Raw genomic sequence first — 15990 nt, 5'->3', positions numbered from 1 at the left:
GCAAGCGCGCGGGGCACGCTGGGAGAGGGGAGGGGCTGTGAGGCCGTTTGAGGGGGCGGGGGGAAGACTCGGGCAGGGAATTAGCACGTGACCACTACAGGGTCGGGGAGCCGCACCGGTCCGTCTCCACCTGCAGAGAGCAGCCCTGAGGCGCCCGGAGACGGACAGCTCGTGGGCGGGCACAGCAACGTCACGTGACGCGCCCCAGGAGACGGACAGCTCGTGGGCGGGCACAGCAACGTCACGTGACGCGCCCCAGGAGACGGACAGCTCGTGGGCGGGCACAGCAACGTCACGTGACGCGAGCTGGCTGAGGCGCGCCCGCCCCCTCAGGCTCGCAGCTCGTTCGCTGGTGGGGGGCGGGGCTCACGCGAGTCTCTCCGGGCGCGGGGGAGGGTCTGGGCGGCGGGGGCCGCTGCCGGGGGCGCGGGCTGCACTCGGGGGCTCCCGCCGGCTCTGCGGTGTGCCCGCGCGGCGCCTCGTCGGGCGGCCTCCGCTCGTCCTTTGCAGCCCGGGCGCGCGTGTGCCGCGCGTGTGCCGCGCAGCCTGCGCTCCCGGGCGCGCGTGTGCCGCGTGTGTGCCGCGCAGCCTGCGCTCCCGGGCGCGCGTGTGCCGCGTAGCCTGCGCGTGTGCCGCGTGTGTGCCGCGCAGCCTGCGCTCCCGGGCGCGGCCTCCTGCCCGCTGCCGCCGTGCCCGGCAGTTCCACGCTGCCCCCTCCGCAGCTCGCGCGGGCTCTTGGCTCCCGTGACGAGCCGCCCTCGCCGCTGCGGTCCCGCCGGGCCCTTCTCTGCCGGGGGCGCCCTGCGGGTGCTGGGCACTGTGCCCAGAACTTGTCTGTCTGCAGCTCCAGCAGCTGCCGAGCCTTGCGGGTGTCCCGTACAGGGCGCCGCGGGTGTGGCTCTGTCTCACCCTCTCCCACTCCTGTCCCAACGCTCCCCGCGGGGCTGGTGGCCACATTGCAGCATCCCACTGGCCAGTCACCCTGCCAGCCTTCCCAGGGTGCCCGCAGCTGTTCATGTCACAGCTTCACCAGGAGAACTCATTGAGCAGCTCGTCTGTTAGACTCCCTAATCCTTTCCACAGTCACTCTTTCCTAGGGGACAGGCCCCTCTTCGGTAGGCATGGCTGGAGTCCTTCCTTTGTTGCATGCTAGATGCATGCTTTGAGTATGGTTTTATTAAAACTTAATTATTTGGTAAGCAGTTCAGAAGCTCTAGCACATTAGAAAATCATGACAAAGCCCTGGCTGGGATGATTTAGTTGGGGTTGGTCCTGCATTGAGCAGGGGGCTGGACGAGGTGACCTCCTGAGGTCTCTTCCAACAGTCTTTGAAGTGCTACCTTACTGCTTTTTTGTTTTAGTTTGCTATGATTCAATTATTCTAACTACTCAGAGATAATGGAGAAAAACAGCTCTGCTCAGCCTGGTTAACAAGATGCTCTCTGTGTGAGGAGAGGAGACCAGGGCAGGTGACCAGGAGGGCGCAAAAGGAAACAGGAAAGAAAAAACAGTTGTGCCCCTTTAAATCTGTTCCTAGCAGCTCTGGCTTTCTTTGTCTCTCTTCCTTTCACACTCAGCCAAAGTCCTTTCTGTTTTTGCTGACTTAGCCCCCAACCCAGCAGAGGATCTCCTTGCAACACTTCCCTGGTTTAATCAGTGACCTCAGGAATTGGCGTAGCACTGCTGTGGCCCTGGGCCCTGAAGGTCCCAGAGCCCTGATCACTGCCTCTGGCTCTCTGCTGTCTTCTCTCTACTGCTGATACAAGCCCAGCATGTGGCTGCTCCTTCTCATCCTCACTGGATTGGGCCTCCCTGTGCAGCTCTGTGGTGAGTAGAGATACTTTCTACACACATTCTTCCTGTACCACAAGGGACTTTTAAATGCAGTTGGCTGCTCCAAACCCTTCTCCCCATTTCAGCGCCCATGCATCTATTGATAACACACAGTGACCCCCCACACTTCCCCCCAAGAGGTGGAGGAAGCTCTCTCCTTCCCACTAAAAACTAGCCACGGCTGGGGTTTGGTGCTGGGGTCTGGGGTGCTCTTCCAGGAAGTCCGCCCTGAAGCAATGCTGCAGCCTGGTGCTCTGCAGGCCTTGTGCTGATGTACGTACCTTTTCTCACGAGAGCTAACAGAGCTCCTGAGCATGAAGGAGTCTTGGTGGTTTTGTGGCGACTGAGGGTGGTAGCCCTGGTATCCTGGCCTAATCCCATGGTGGTTGTAAGGATTCATCAGTTCCTGGTTTACACTCTTGTTACTTGGCTGCCTGTTAGGAAGCGGATGCTGCCTTTCTCCCCAGAGCCGCCCTCTGCAGTCACTGCGGGGAGCAGTGCCCTTCTGCCCTTCGTGTAAGCAAACGGCTTGTATTGAAATGGGAGCCAGCTGGCGCACCAGTGCACTGTGCCCCTCTCCCCCTTCCTCCTGCCCTATGGCTTAAAGTTTATTCAGTGCTAGGAGATCCCTGTGTGACTGCCCACAGGTGGATTCCTATCTGGAGCCTAGTGCAGGAGCCCCTACGGTGTGAGCTAAAAGGCAGCTGGCTCCAGCTGAGGCCATCGTGAGGACTCGTTCTTTCTGTAAGTGGTCTAGGTGCCGCTGCATGGGACAGTGAACCACACCCCTAGGGTTGAATACTGACGGAGAGGGAGCCGTGCTGGTCTATACGCTATCGAAACAAAAAGCAGTCAAGTAGCACTTTAAAGACTAGCAAAATAGAAAGCTCACCTAATAAACTATTTTGCTAGTCTTTAAAGTGCTACTTGACTGCTTTTTGTTTTCACACCCCGAGGGGTGTGGGTTACATCTGGAGACCAATCGTCTCTGTCTGTGACCAGAGCAGACACAGCAGGGGCAGTGACAATGGAGGTCTCCCTTTTTCTAGGGCCCAGATCCTGGAGGGTCCTCCTCCTCCTACTGGAATATGGGGTGAAGGCCTGGCCTCACTGAAGTCAGTTGGGGTTCTATTCCTGAATGGGGCCAGGGTTTTGCCATTGGTCTCCATATTTTCTGGATCCTCTGCTGAGAGCACCTACCAGGGCCAGTTATGATGCCTTGGAGTGAAAAGGCTCCATATCTCCTTCCTGGTCCCCTCAGCCAGCCGGTCTTCTAGTTTCGTTCCCAGGAGGTCACATGGGTGCATTGAGCCTCTCAGTTGTTCTGCTCACTATACATGGGTTATGGCTGATGGCTTCTCTTCCTGCTGAGCTGAGGTCAGTCTGTCTGGAGCGGGGGGAGGCCGACTTCCTGCTTTCCAAGTCTCAAATCTGGCCATCTAAACTCAGACCACGCACTGTCCAGCTGCTGCAGAGAGGCAATAGAGGAAAAAGGCTGTTGCAGGAATCCATGCTGAGCAGGCCCAAGGCTTTGCTGGACACCTCTGAAGAATGTGATGCAACACAGAAAATGCTGCTCAGACCAAGGCATAGCAAAGAAGCCGGTCACAGCTTAGCATTGCCCAGAAAAGCCCCCTGTGCAGCTAGAGCTGCTGCTGCATGCGTTAGTGAACATGTCTTGTTCTTCCCCAAAGTGCCTCCCAGCCATGCTGAACCCAATCCAGACCAGAGTAAGGCAACCAGTCTGGGTCCAGTTCCTTGGTCGATAAGCCATTGTTTCTTCCCTCTCCTGTTAATGTCTTCCAGCACCCATAGTGGATGGACTGTTATTGAGGTGGGTTTGCTATGTGAGCTTTAACACAGGCTGTGCAAAGCACCAGGTCTCTGTGCCCAGTCCCTTCCTGGCACCCACTGCTTGGCCTCAGATTTCAGGTATAGGCACAGTTCTGAACTGGAAAAGTCTGAACCCAGGATGTTGGATTCCAGCCTGAGGACTAAGGATGGCATGATTTGTTGTGAGACTTCAGAGCAGTCATTTCCCATTCTCTATGCCTCCATGCCCTAGAGCAGGGGTGTGCTGAGAGAGGGGGAGGCCCATCAGGGGAGCATGACATTTCCTAAGGTGAGGGGTGGATCACAATTGGCTGCTGAGTCTCAGGCTCATCCATCTCATTAAAAGTGTCGAAATATGTTACTGCTTTTATATTTGGGCATTCACATTATATACTAATTAATAAAGTTTTTACAGTCTACAGGTTTATTTTCTTACCTATGCCAAAAGGGTTGCTTCCCCACCCCCATGAGCATAACTGAAATTTCTGTTGTTCGGATTACATTAGACAGGTTGGGGGTTGGGGTGCTGGTAATTGTAGGGACGAAAAGTGGTTGGTTGGTTGGTTAGTTAGAGCCCGTTATGCCTGCTGGCATGTTGGGCAGCTACAAAGGAAGGTCCTCCACTTCTGTCTGTCTTTGGCCATTTTCTCCAGTGTGTCCCAGTACTAGTTCATTCTCTTTGTGTCTGCCTCAACAGTAGGCCGCCATGTCATCTTGGGCCTCCCACATTTCCATTGTCCTTAGGCGTCCAGGGAAGCGCTATCTTTACAGTGGTGCCTGCCTCCCTTCTCATCACGTGCCCTATCCATTTCCAACGTCTTCTCATGATGATAGAAGTCATGTTCTCCTGGTGGCATCGCAAGAGCAGGTTGTGGTTGGAGATTGTCTTCAGCCAAAATATCCAGAGTATTTTGTGAAGGCTCATGGTATAAAAGGACAAGAGCTGGGCAAGGTTGGACTCTGTCATCTGCCAGCGCTCTGAGCCATATAGTAGTGTTGGTATGACACAGTTGTGGCACAGCTTAAGCTTGGTGTGGACACTTACTGTGTAGATCTCCGTACATTGCTCATACTTCTGAGGACACTTCTGGCCTTGCCTAGTCTGCTCTGGATAAGATGAAAAATAGGGACTGATGTAAAAAGCTTGCTTATCCCTGCTCTAAAGGGAGACTTCCCTCTGTGACGGGCTTTGAGCTCTGTGGCTAATGCTCTGCGTGTTACACAGTTGCTGTTTTCCCCACACAACTCCCTCTCTACTCTGCTTCATGATGCTCATTCTCCCTTCTCCTCCTCTGTTTTTCTCTAAGAAATCCCCAGGGAAGGATCTGCTCTGATCAAATGCCTGAACTTGGAGCTCTTGAGACTCAGCGAGGATCAGTCTGTGGAGCCGAACCCCAGTGTGTACGTGGCTCTTCGTCTTTCTGATGAGCACAACCCGGAGAAAGAGAAGCAGTACCTCCAGCGGCTGAGGAATGTCTTCCAGCCTGGCAGCAGCAGGTACAGCCAGCGGGGCACAAAATCCAGCATCAGAAATGGAGCAAGGAAGGAGCAGTCCCCCTCTTGTCGCTGTCAGAGGCACCCAAGGGGTGTCGGCATGCCAGATAACCAAGCTTCTTCCCTGCCTTCTCACTGCCACCCTCTTCCTGTCAGGGGCTCCTATCCGTGGGCTGGCTTTCTGCTCCTTGTGTGCAGTGACCTCCCACACGTGCCCCAGCATCAGTGTTCCCTGGAAACTGAGCTCTTGGGCGGCCGCCCAGGAGAGATTCAGGTGCTGCCCAGCTCATTAGCAGAGCACTCAGAGCCGGCAGTGTGTGTTTCTTTTGGCAGTGTCCATCCGCACATGCCTCTGTGCACAGAACAAAATGTGTTCTGCACGTGGGTAGGAAAAACGAGAGGGAGCCCTGCCCAGCATCCTGTGCCCCACTGCACTGATGCCCTGGGGAAGTGCCCAGACAGGGTGGGGGAGGAGGACGTGGTGTCTCTCTGCTGATTTACCTGGGGCTGGAGGCATTACAGGTCCTGCCGGGCCCAGAAAAGCTCAAGGCTACAATTCGTCAGGCCCCAAATGCTGCTACAGCTCTCCAGGCCTGCCTCTGTCCCAGAGCTGGGGTCTTCTGCCCCTGGGGACTTGGCTTCCCACAGCCAGAGGGCAGGTGGGGAAGGAGGTGCCATGTGGTGTTTGGCTTTTGTTGTTACCGCAGCCCTGCAGCAGGTGGCCAGCAGAAGCAGCTGCAGACGGGCCGCCTGGCTCTGTACCTCCTGGCACTGCGGGCTGCCTGCCATGACATGGAGACGCGCCAGCAGAGGCGGCTGGTAACCCATCTGAAGCTTCATCTCCACAAGGAAAAGGAGCAGATGGGTAAGAGGGTGTTGCTGGGGCTGGCGGTGCGGAGGGGGGGCGGGACGCTGACCCCGGGGGCTGACGGTGCGGGGGGGGGGGCGGGACGTGGTGCAGAGGAGGGCCGGGGGCTGGTGGTGCGGAGGAGGGGCGGGACGCTGACCCCAGGGGCTGGTGGCACGGATGAGCGGCTGGTGGTGCGGAGGAGGGGCGGGATGCCGCCCCGGAGGCTGGCGGCGCGGAGGAGGGGTGGGACGCCCCCCTGGGGGCTGGTGGTGCGGAGGAGGAGCGGGACGCCTCCCCGGGGGCTGGTGGTGTGGAGGAGGGGCTGGTGGTGCAGAGGAGGGGCGGGACGCTTCCCCGGGGGCTGGTGGTGCGGAGGAGGAGCGGGACGCCTCCCTGGGGGCTGGCGGTGCGGAGGAGGGGCAGGATGCCGTCCCCGGGGGGGCGGGACGTGGTGCAGAGGAGGGGCGGGATGCTGCCCCAGGGGCTGGCGGTGTGGAGGAGGGGCTGGTGGTGCAGAGGAAGGGTGGGACGCTTCCCCGGGGGCTGGCGGCACGGAGGAGGGGCTGGCGGTGTGGAGGAGGGGCAGGACGCCGTCCCCGGGGGGCGGGACGTGGTGCAGAGGAGGGGCGGGACGCTGCCCCAGGGGCTGGCGGTGCGGAGGAGGGGCTGGTGGTGCAGAGGAGGGGCGGGACGCTGCCCCAGGGGCTGGCGGTGTGGAGGAGGGGCTGGTGGTGCAGAGGAGGGGCGGGACGCTGCCCCAGGGGCTGGCGGTGTGGAGGAGGGGCTGGTGGTGCAGAGGAAGGGTGGGACGCTTCCCCGGGGGCTGGCGGCACGGAGGAGGGGCTGGCGGTGTGGAGGAGGGGCAGGACGCCGTCCCCGGGGGGCGGGACGTGGTGCAGAGGAGGGGCGGGACGCTGCCCCAGGGGCTGGCGGTGTGGAGGAGGGGCTGGTGGTGCAGAGGAGGGGCGGGATGCTGCCCCAGGGGCTGGCGGTGTGGAGGAGGGGCTGGCGGTGTGGAGGAGGGGCGGGACGCTGCCCCAGGGGCTGGCGGTGTGGAGGAGGGGCTGGTGGTGCAGAGGAGGGGCGGGACGCTGCCCCAGGGGCTGGCGATGTGGAGGAGGGGCTGGTGGTGCAGAGGAAGGGTGGGACGCTTCCCCGGGGGCTGGCGGCACGGAGGAGGGGCTGGCGGTGCGGAGGAGGGGCAGGACGCCGTCCCCGGGGGGCGGGACGTGGTGCAGAGGAGGGGCGGGACGCTGCCCCAGGGGCTGGCGGTGCGGAGGAGGGGCGGGACGCTGCCCCAGGGGCTGGCGGTGTGGAGGAGGGGCTGGTGGTGCAGAGGAGGGGCGGGACGCTGCCCCAGGGGCTGGCGGTGTGGAGGAGGGGCTGGTGGTGCAGAGGAAGGGTGGGACGCTTCCCCGGGGGCTGGCGGCACGGAGGAGGGGCTGGTGGTGCGGAGGAGGGGCAGGACGCCGTCCCCGGGGGGCGGGACGTGGTGCAGAGGAGGGGCGGGACGCTGCCCCAGGGGCTGGCGGTGCGGAGGAGGGGCTGGTGGTGCAGAGGAGGGGCGGGACGCTGCCCCAGGGGCTGGCGGTGCGGAGGAGGGGCGGGACGCTGCCCCAGGGGCTGGCGGTGTGGAGGAGGGGCTGGTGGTGCAGAGGAAGGGTGGGACACTTCCCCGGGGGCTGGCGGCACGGAGGAGGGGCTGGCGGTGCGGAGGAGGGGCAGGACGCCGTCCCCGGGGGGCGGGACATGGTGCAGAGGAGGGGCGGGACGCTGCCCCAGGGGCTGGCGGCGCGGAGGAGGGGCTGGTGGTGCAGAGGAGGGGCGGGACGCTTCCCCGGGGGCTGGCGGCGCGGAGGAGGGTGGAACGCTTGCCAGCCCCAAGGCCCTACTGGCGGAAGACTGTCCACGGGACACTAGCTCTCTGTTCCAGGTGCAGGTCTGTGGCACAGCCCCATCTGGGCTCGTCACGGCACAGCATCGGCTGGGAACAGCAGGGTGCATCTCTTTGCCCAAACCTCCTCCACCCCCTCTCTGAGTGGGCTGGGTGGGGGCAGGGCTGCCACACTAGCTTTCTGTGTCAGTTCCTCCCCACAGGAGGCGATGAGGAGAGCCCCTGCTGCAGCCTCCTGGGGTATGGAGAGTGGGGGGCGGCTTGGTGGGCTTGCCGTGGGGAGGGGAGCACATGCTACTGTCTTCATCCCCACTCCCTGCTCATGCTCACAGCTTACCAGAGGAAGGGCCACCCTGTCACCAGCTACTACCAATACAGCCTGGGGGTCCTGGCCCTGTGTGTCCACCACAAGAGGATTGACACACCTGTGATCCAGAAGCTCCTGAATCTCCTGAATGCTGAGAAGCGCAGCAAGTTCACACGCAGCGGTGGGCTCTCTGTGGGTATGTGCTGGCTGGCATGGCCCTCCATGTCAGCTCCCCGGCACGCAGCATGGCCTGGCATCTCCCTCGGGACATGCGTGCAAGTCAGCTCCCCTGTGTGGGCAGGGCTGGGGCCCCAGTAACCCCTTCTCACGCTCTGCCTCCTGCAGACACCACAGCAATGGCAGGCTTGGCCCTCGCCTGTTTGAAGCAGACCGCGGTCTTTGATCCCAGCCTTGGGACAGCCATCAGTCAGGCTGTCCAGAGAGCGACTGGCAGCATTCTCGAGGCTCAGACCGCCCAGGGCACCTTCGGCAACATCTTCAGCAGCCCATTGGCTGTGCAGGTGGGAAGAGTCAGTCGCAGCGCATGTCCTCCTGCCCCCCGTGGGCTTACAGGGTCCCGGCTCCCAAGGCGGGGAGAGGCCACCGTGGCCTGGCCCCTTCTGGTGGCCTTGCTGGGAGGAGGCTTTGGGAGGTGGTGTCTGTGCTGCACCTCAGACCTGTGGGAGGCCCACGCTACAAAGAGGGACCTGCTGACTGAGCCGCAGAGCCTTTGCCTGGCTGGACTGTGAGCATGCCGAGCTCCTGTTTGTAGCACACTGAGCCGTCACTGCAGTGCTCTAGTTTGTGCTGGTCTTGTGCCCCTCAGGAGCGCGCTGTGTGGTCACTGCAGTGCTCCTGTTGGGAGCATGCTGAGTGGTCACTGCGATGCTCTGGTTTGTGCTGGTCTCACCTCCTGCACCCACCCAACTCGCAGGAAGGGAGGCAGCTGCCTTGCAGGGTGCCATGGGGAGACTGTTTCTCCTGCAGCACCGAGTCCTGTGGTAGGGCTGAATGCAGAGGACTGGGGGCAGAGTTGCAGGGAGTGCAGCTTGGCTGGCTCTGGCAGCTGGAGAGGGCACCCCAATCTCCGGTGGGTCCTTCCCCTGTGTTCGGCGTGGAAGTGGGGGGTCAGCTGTTTGAAACAAGGTTTTTCTCCCTTCCTCCGAACCTTTCCCGTTAGCTCCTGATCGCCACAGGGATGAGCAAGAAGCCAGAGTGTCCCAAAGGCATGGAAGCCCTCCTGTTGGGCCTGAAGCGGGGTCACATCCAGAACCCCATGATCATGTCCCAGTTGCTGCCTGTGCTGTACGGCAAGAGCTACCTGGACCTTGCTACCCTGCAGTGCCAGGCAGGGCCAGGTAACCAGAAGGACAGGGACACTCAGTGGCACTGGAACTATTTTCAGGGTGGGGGTGTTGAGCTCTGCCCCTCCATATCTACTTGCGCCCCTCACCCCCCAGGGTGCAGTCAGACCGAGGGTTGCCAGCTGTCCTGTACAGATGCCATTGCTGCAGATGGTGTCTGGTCCGGGACAGCTGGCAGCCTAGACAGAGCTAGAGGGAGCTGCACGCTGGGGGCAGCAGCCTGCAGGACTGGTGGCCTGGACCCTGGCGGCAGCAGCCTGCAGGGACAGCAGGACCCTGGAGGAGCTGCCTGGAGGCCAGGACCTGGTCTGGCGGGTCAGAAGTGGGGCCAGCACCTGGGCATGGAGAAGCTGGGTGCCAAACATGGGGGTGCTGCAGCAACCTGCCTCCTAACTCCCATGTCCATGGGGACACTAGAGCCAGGGGCGCAGATCTGGGGCCCAGTGGCAGACCCCACCAAGAAGAAGGATAAGGGAGAAGCGGTGGATGTGATATACCTAGACTTTAGTAAGGCATTTGATACAGGTTCACATGATATCATCAATAAATTAGGCAAATACAACTTAGATGGGGCTGCTATAAGCTGGGTGCAAAACTCGCTGGATAACTGTACTCACAGAATAGTTCTCAATGGTTCTCAATCCTGCTGGAAAGGCATAACAGATGGGGGCACCTGGCACTGGCCACTGTCGGCAGACAGGATGCTGGGCTGGATGGACCTTTGGTCTGACCCAGTATGGCCGTTCTTATGGTTCTGCAGGAGTCTGTTTTGGGACCAGTTCAGTTCAATATCAGATGTTGGCATAGAAAGTACGCTTGTTATGTTAGCAGAGGATACCAAGCTGGGAGGGGTTGCAACTGCTTTGGAGGACAGGGTTAAAATTCAAAATGCTTTTGACAAATTGGAGAAATGGTCTGAGGTAAACAGGATGAAGTTTAATAAAGACAAATGCAAAGTGCTCCACTTAGGAAGGAACAATCAGTTTCACACATACACAATGGAGAGAGACTGTCTAGGAATGACTACAGGAGAAAGGGATCTAGGGGTTATAGTGGACCACAAGCTAAATATGAGTCAACAGTGTGACGCTGTTGCAAAAAAAGCAAACATGATTCTGGGATGCATTAACAGGTGTGTTGTCGTGAACAAGACATGAGAAGTCATTCTTCCGCTCTACTCTGCCCTCGTTAGGCGTCAGTTGGAGTAGTGTGTCCAGTTCTGGGCACCGCAGTTCTAGAAAGATGTGGAGAAATTGGAGAGGGTCCAGAAAAGAGCAACAAGAATGACCAAAAGTCTAGAGAACATGACCTATGAAGAAAGGCTGAAAGAACTGGGCTTGTTTAGTTTGGAAAAAAGAAGATTGAGGGGGCACATGATAGCAGTTTTCAGGTATCTAAAAAGGGTGTCATAAGGAGGAGGGACAAAACTTGTTCTTCTTGGCCTTTGAGGCTAGAACAAGAAGCAATGGGCTTCAACTGCAGCAAGGGAGGTTTAGGTTGGACATTAGGAAAAAGTTCCTAACTGTCAGGGTGGTCAAACAGTGGAATAAATTGCCAAGGGAGGTTGTGGAATCTCCATCGCTGGAGATGTTTAAGAACAGGTTAGATAGATGTTATCAGGGATGGTTTAGACAGTACTTGGTCCTGCCATGAGGGCAGGGGGCTGGACTCAGTGACCTCTCGAGGTCCCTTCCAGTCCTAGCATTCTATGAGTCTAGGAAGGCCAGGGAGATGCTGGAGTTATAGTCACTGTAATGGGGCATTTGAGGAAAGGGGCTTGTGGGGGAATCCCAGAGCCCAGCAAAGCGGGTTAGGGCAGGAGGTTGTTGGGCCAGGGCTCCCAACAGGGCCTGTGAGACTACTGGTGTTTCAGACAGCCTCTCTCTTTCTCCCAGGGACTTTGGAGGTGGACCCCAGCTGCCTGCGAGTTGGGTCAGTCACTTCGGGGGTGGAGATGATCACTGTTCAGCTGGCAGTGGAATGTCCACCGAGTCCCAACGTGCTGTACAGACAGTCCATCCAGGTGCCTGTTGGCTCCTCCCTCCAGGACGTACTGCAAACCGCTGCGGAGCAGGGCCCCAGGCAGTTCACGTGAGAGCCTCTTGGGTGCGCTGGGCAAAGGCTGCTGGGTACACCACCTCCTACAGCCAGAGGGAGGCAGTCCGGGGGGGCTACCCCCATGCTAGCAGGCGTCTGGCCTGCACTCCCCAGGACGAACTCTCAGCCGTGGTGCCCAGCCCCCAGAGCGGGCGGGCAGAGCTCCTGGACTCTGTTCCACTCCCGTAATGCTCAGATGAGCTTATCCCCCCAGGCTGCCATGAAGGGCCATGAAACAGACCAGGCCCTGCAGGAGAGCACCAGGTTCGCTCACTAGCAGCACAAGTGTTCCACCTGCTCTGGATTTCTTAGGCCCCTTGGAGATGCTGCCACTCACAAGGTGTTGGATTCTTACAACAGTTCTGGGAGGCAGGTGCCTAGGAACCAACTCCTGCTGTGCTAGAGAAGGCTGTGGTTTGTGTAAGGCTCCACTGGGTGTGGGGGAATGGCTAGCTCCCTGGTGCGTGGGCTGAGCCAGAGGGTGAGTAATGGGATCTCCCCAGACCTGGTGCCTGCCTGAATTTCCCCACTCTTGTGCTAGCCAGAGACAGTTCTCCAGTGAGCACATTGGGGAAACTCCCTCCAGATCAGCATCTTGCTACCTTTGCTGCCTGCATGAGGATTAAGTGTTGCACAGACTCAGAGCCACAGCAGTCCAGACAGTAGACCTGATGCCTCTGCCTTTTGGTGGGGGGGGGCAGTGCGGAGCAGTTGCTGGTGGTGCCAGTAACCCAGTAATCCCTGGCCAGGTCCATGCCCAGCTCCTTTTTCTGGCCCAGGGTCTCTCGCAGGAGCCATTCTGCAGCACTGCTGCTTGGCCTTCTGTCCTACCAGCTTGCTAGCCCCAGGCAGGGGCTACTCGCGGTGCCTCCGTGTGACGGGAGATGTGGCCCCATCTGCAGGCATGCGTACTCAGGGCTGTGCTCCTAGGCCATCAGTCCCTCTACCAGGACTGTGATGCATGGACTGCTGCTGCCCAAGCGGAACTGAAGCAGAGACAAGCAGCGGTCACGGCCCCTCCTCTCCTTCCTCTCCAACTCTAGGTTTGAAACCCAGGATACCCTGCATGGGCCGATGCTAACCGCAGTGATGGGAGTGAGAGCCAGCACCGGAGAGCGGAGGTACTGGCAGCTCCTCCAGGCCCCGGACACCAGTCTTCAGAACGGTGAGGGGAGCAGGGCATGGGAACCAGTGCGGCCTGGTACCACACATGGTCACTGAGTTTGGGACACGCTACTTTAGCCCCACTGCCCCAGGCATGGCCAGGAGATGGATGCACTGGCCTTTGCTTCCCCATGTGACTGGGATAGCCCAGCAATCGGCCTTCCTGTCTGCGCTGGCAGCACTTGTCAGCTGACACACCAAGGCTGCTGCCTGCCAAGCCAGCCAGGTTTTCTCTGCTTGGTGGCTTTCCATCTGGCCCAGGTGGCTAGCCTGCCAGCTGAGCTGTCCCTTCCCAGAGCAGCGGCAATGCCTGCAGGTACTCCTCTTTTCCATGGGGACTCCAGGTTGTGGCTCTTTGGGGCTCAGCTCCTGCTCAGGGCTCCATCTCATCAAGGAAGCTGGCTTGTGGTTAGAGGACTAGCTGAAGATGCAGGAGACCAGGGTTCGGTTCTCTTGGGCTGGTGACTCAGTTGCTCACCTGCCCAGTGGGGATAGCTGCATGGCCCTGCCTTGCATAACTACGTTAGTGATTGTGAGGTGTCAGACACAGCACTGATGACAGCACCTTGGGAGCTCCTATGAGGATCCAGGAAATCCCTCCCAGTATCTCCTGCATGTGGAGTGGTCCCAAACCCCAAAGAAGCAGAGTGTCTCTGGGCTAGTGGCTGTTGCTCCTAATTCATCTGTGCTGTACAAGTCCCTGAGTTTGTGTCTAGGCTGCTCTATCTGGTTCATGGACTTGTGCTTTGCTGTCTTGTTTTGTTTTGTAGGTATCGCTGACTACCAGCCGCAGGAAGGAGAGTCCATTCTCCTGAGGTTTAGCATGTGGTAGCTGGCCTGCTGTCTGCCTCATCTCGCTCCTCAGTGAACTCTGCATCTGTCTCTGTCCCAGAGGCAGGTGGTCTTGGCTGGCCAAGGCATCACACACCTGCAATGCATGAGCCCTGTGCCTACAGAGCAGCATCTTCCTTCCCACTGACAAATCCATAACGCAAGTCCGCGGCCCTCGTAGCAATGTGTGTGCATCCGGCTGTCAGTCCCAAGGGAACGTTTTCTCCTGCCATGGAGACCCGTTCCACTGGAGAACAAGCACAGCCAGATGCTTGAAGGAACCTGACCATGGGTTTGGCGGGAGTGAAAAGCCTTGACTGTGCCAACACAGCCCGTGGTAATCCTGATTTTCTAAGGCTGCTTTAGTCCTTGCCGCCCTGGGGCTGTCTAAACTGCCACCCAGTGTGTACATAGAAGGAGGTGTTTGCATCCACAGCAGGGGTTCTCAGACTTACTGGCTGCTCAGTGTGAACCTTTCAGCCATCCACCAGCCAGCTGCTCATGACAGCAAAGTGCCTTTGCTTTTCTCAAAATACCTTAAATACTATGTGATTCTTCTTCAGCTCCTGCAGCTCTGACCTTGGGGGGGCGTGTAACCTTGAGGAAAGGAAATATTAATCAAAATCAGACTAATTAACAGATGAAGTGGTTTCACTTTATCATGGTAGCTTTCCAAACTTTGTTTTAAATAAAGTAAAATATTAATTTATGTCCAAAGCGAAAGGTTTCAACATTCTCTATTCATGGCAGGGTGGGGGAACCTATTTCGGGCCTGGGGCCACTGATCTACAGAAGAATCAGTCAGGAGCCACAAGAGTGAGAGGCAACATCCCAACTCTCACTGCTGTGGCTGCCCACTGTGCCCCTTCACTCCACTGGTGACCCTCTAGCCTCACAGGAGGGGAGGAGTGGGGAAGAGGCAGGGAAGCCCAAAGTTTGGGGCTTCACGTGGGTCAGATTAATTCCTCTGTGATCCCCAGGTTATTAGACCTTGTGAGCCCTGGCCCAGGCTCTGAGGTGAAGCCACAAATGAGAGGTTCAGTGCATGAAGTGCCTGCCAGGGAGTGGGCAAGAGGTGGGGATCTGGTGGATAAGCAGGGGGCTGGAGTGGGGTGTCTGGCTGGGAGGGAGGGGGTGGGAGTGGGGGGTCTGGTGGGGAGGCAGGGGTCTGGGAGTGGGGAGTCTGGCTGGGAGGTCGGGGATAGGAAGGGGTGGGAGTGTGGGGGGTCTGGCTGGGAGGGAGGGGATAGGAGGGGCTGGGAGTGGGGGGTCTGGCTGGGACGGAGGGGCTGGGAGTGGGGGGTCTGGCTGAGAGTTGGGGGGTCTGGCCAGGAGGGAGGGGATAGGAGGAGCTGGGAGTGTGGGGTCTGGCTGGGACGGAGGAGCTGGGAGTGGGGGGTCTGGCTGGGAGGGAGGGGATAGGAGGAGCTGGGAGTGGGGGGTCTGGCCGGGAGGGAGGGGCTGGGAGTGGGGGGTCTGGCTGGGAGGGAGGGGATAGGAGGAGCTGGGAGTGGGGGGTCTGGCCGGGAGGGAGGGGGTGGGAGTGGGGGGTCTGGTGGGGAGGCAGGGGTCTGGGAGTGGGGAGTCTGGCTGGGAGGTCGGGGATAGGAAGGGGTGGGAGTGTGGGGGGTCTGGCTGGGAGGGAGGGGCTGGGAGTGGGGGGTCTGGCTGGGACGGAGGGGCTGGGAGTGGGGGGTCTGGCTGAGAGTTGGGGGGTCTGGCCAGGAGGGAGGGGATAGGAGGAGCTGGGAGTGTGGGGTCTGGCTGGGACGGAGGGGCTGGGAGTGGGGGGTCTGGCTGGGAGGGAGGGGATAGGAAGGGGTGGGAGTGGGGGGTCTGGCCGGGAGGGAGGGGCTGGGAGTGGGGGGTCTGGCGGGGAGGGAGGGGATAGGAGGGGTGGCAGGCCTGAAAGTGAGGGAAGGTGCAGGACGAAGCGGTGGGTAGCGAGTCTGGCTGGGAACTGGATGGCACAGACCTGCTGCAGTCGGAGGTGCCGCCTCCCAGCCACGCTGCAGCAGGTGTCAGAGCACGGCCTCCTCTTGTCCACCAGCTAGAGGGAAGAGCTGCCCCTCGCACCCTGCCCAGTGCTGGCTCGTGCAGCTGGCCAGTCGCGTGTTCGGGCAGGCTGGATCTGGCCCTGCATTTCCCAGCCCCGCTTTAGAAGGGTGATGAGGCCATCAGCGTATTGCTGAGCCCCATCGTGGGAGGGGTGGTACATCTCCTGCTCCGGGGCCTGCACTGAGGCAAGGGCGAGCCTAGGGGCAGGCTGGCATAATACCCCCCTTTGCTACCTGGGGGCTCATGCGCCTTTCTCTCCAGCTCA

General features: G+C 59.6%; 1 protein-coding gene across 3 annotated transcripts; it reads left to right on the top strand.

Annotated features, from left to right (window-relative positions):
• Window positions 1-105: 105 nt before the first annotated feature.
• On the top strand, window positions 106-14382 carry TCN2 (transcobalamin 2). 3 transcript variants are annotated; one of them, XM_075013187.1, is made up of 10 exons: window positions 106-352; window positions 1608-1827; window positions 4974-5163; window positions 5868-6025; window positions 8237-8407; window positions 8557-8732; window positions 9392-9569; window positions 11471-11666; window positions 12716-12837; window positions 13607-14382. In XM_075013187.1, exons 2-10 carry the CDS (start codon window positions 1773-1775, stop codon window positions 13666-13668), a joined length of 1308 nt encoding a protein of 435 aa, XP_074869288.1. In that variant the 5' UTR covers window positions 106-352; window positions 1608-1772; the 3' UTR covers window positions 13669-14382. The 3 variants fall into 3 exon arrangements, 2 of the variants coding, with proteins under 2 accessions (XP_074869288.1, XP_074869286.1); XM_075013185.1 differs by lacking the exon at window positions 106-352 and adding an exon at window positions 530-1115; XR_012648062.1 differs by lacking the exon at window positions 106-352 and having other exon boundaries at window positions 489-1827; window positions 11471-11681; window positions 13607-13623.
• The last annotated feature ends 1608 nt before the right edge of the window (window positions 14383-15990 follow it).

Source organism: Carettochelys insculpta, chromosome 18, assembly GCF_033958435.1.
Source record: "Carettochelys insculpta isolate YL-2023 chromosome 18, ASM3395843v1, whole genome shotgun sequence".
NCBI classification, from domain to species: domain Eukaryota; kingdom Metazoa; phylum Chordata; order Testudines; family Carettochelyidae; genus Carettochelys; species Carettochelys insculpta.
Note: the sequence above shows the minus strand (reverse complement) of the source record. Positions and strands in the feature narration are given on the sequence as shown.

Bases quoted from the DNA above. Each gene is read 5' to 3' on its own strand.
- TCN2 (XM_075013187.1), top strand. From the start codon at position 1,773: ATGTGGCTGCTCCTTCTCATCCTCACTGGATTGGGCCTCCCTGTGCAG. The intron at 1,828-4,973 runs GTGAGTAGAGAT...TTTTTCTCTAAG, and splicing joins CCTCCCTGTGCAGCTCTGTG to AAATCCCCAGGGAAGGATCT. The intron at 6,026-8,236 runs GTAAGAGGGTGT...TCATGCTCACAG, and splicing joins CAAGGAAAAGGAGCAGATGG to CTTACCAGAGGAAGGGCCAC.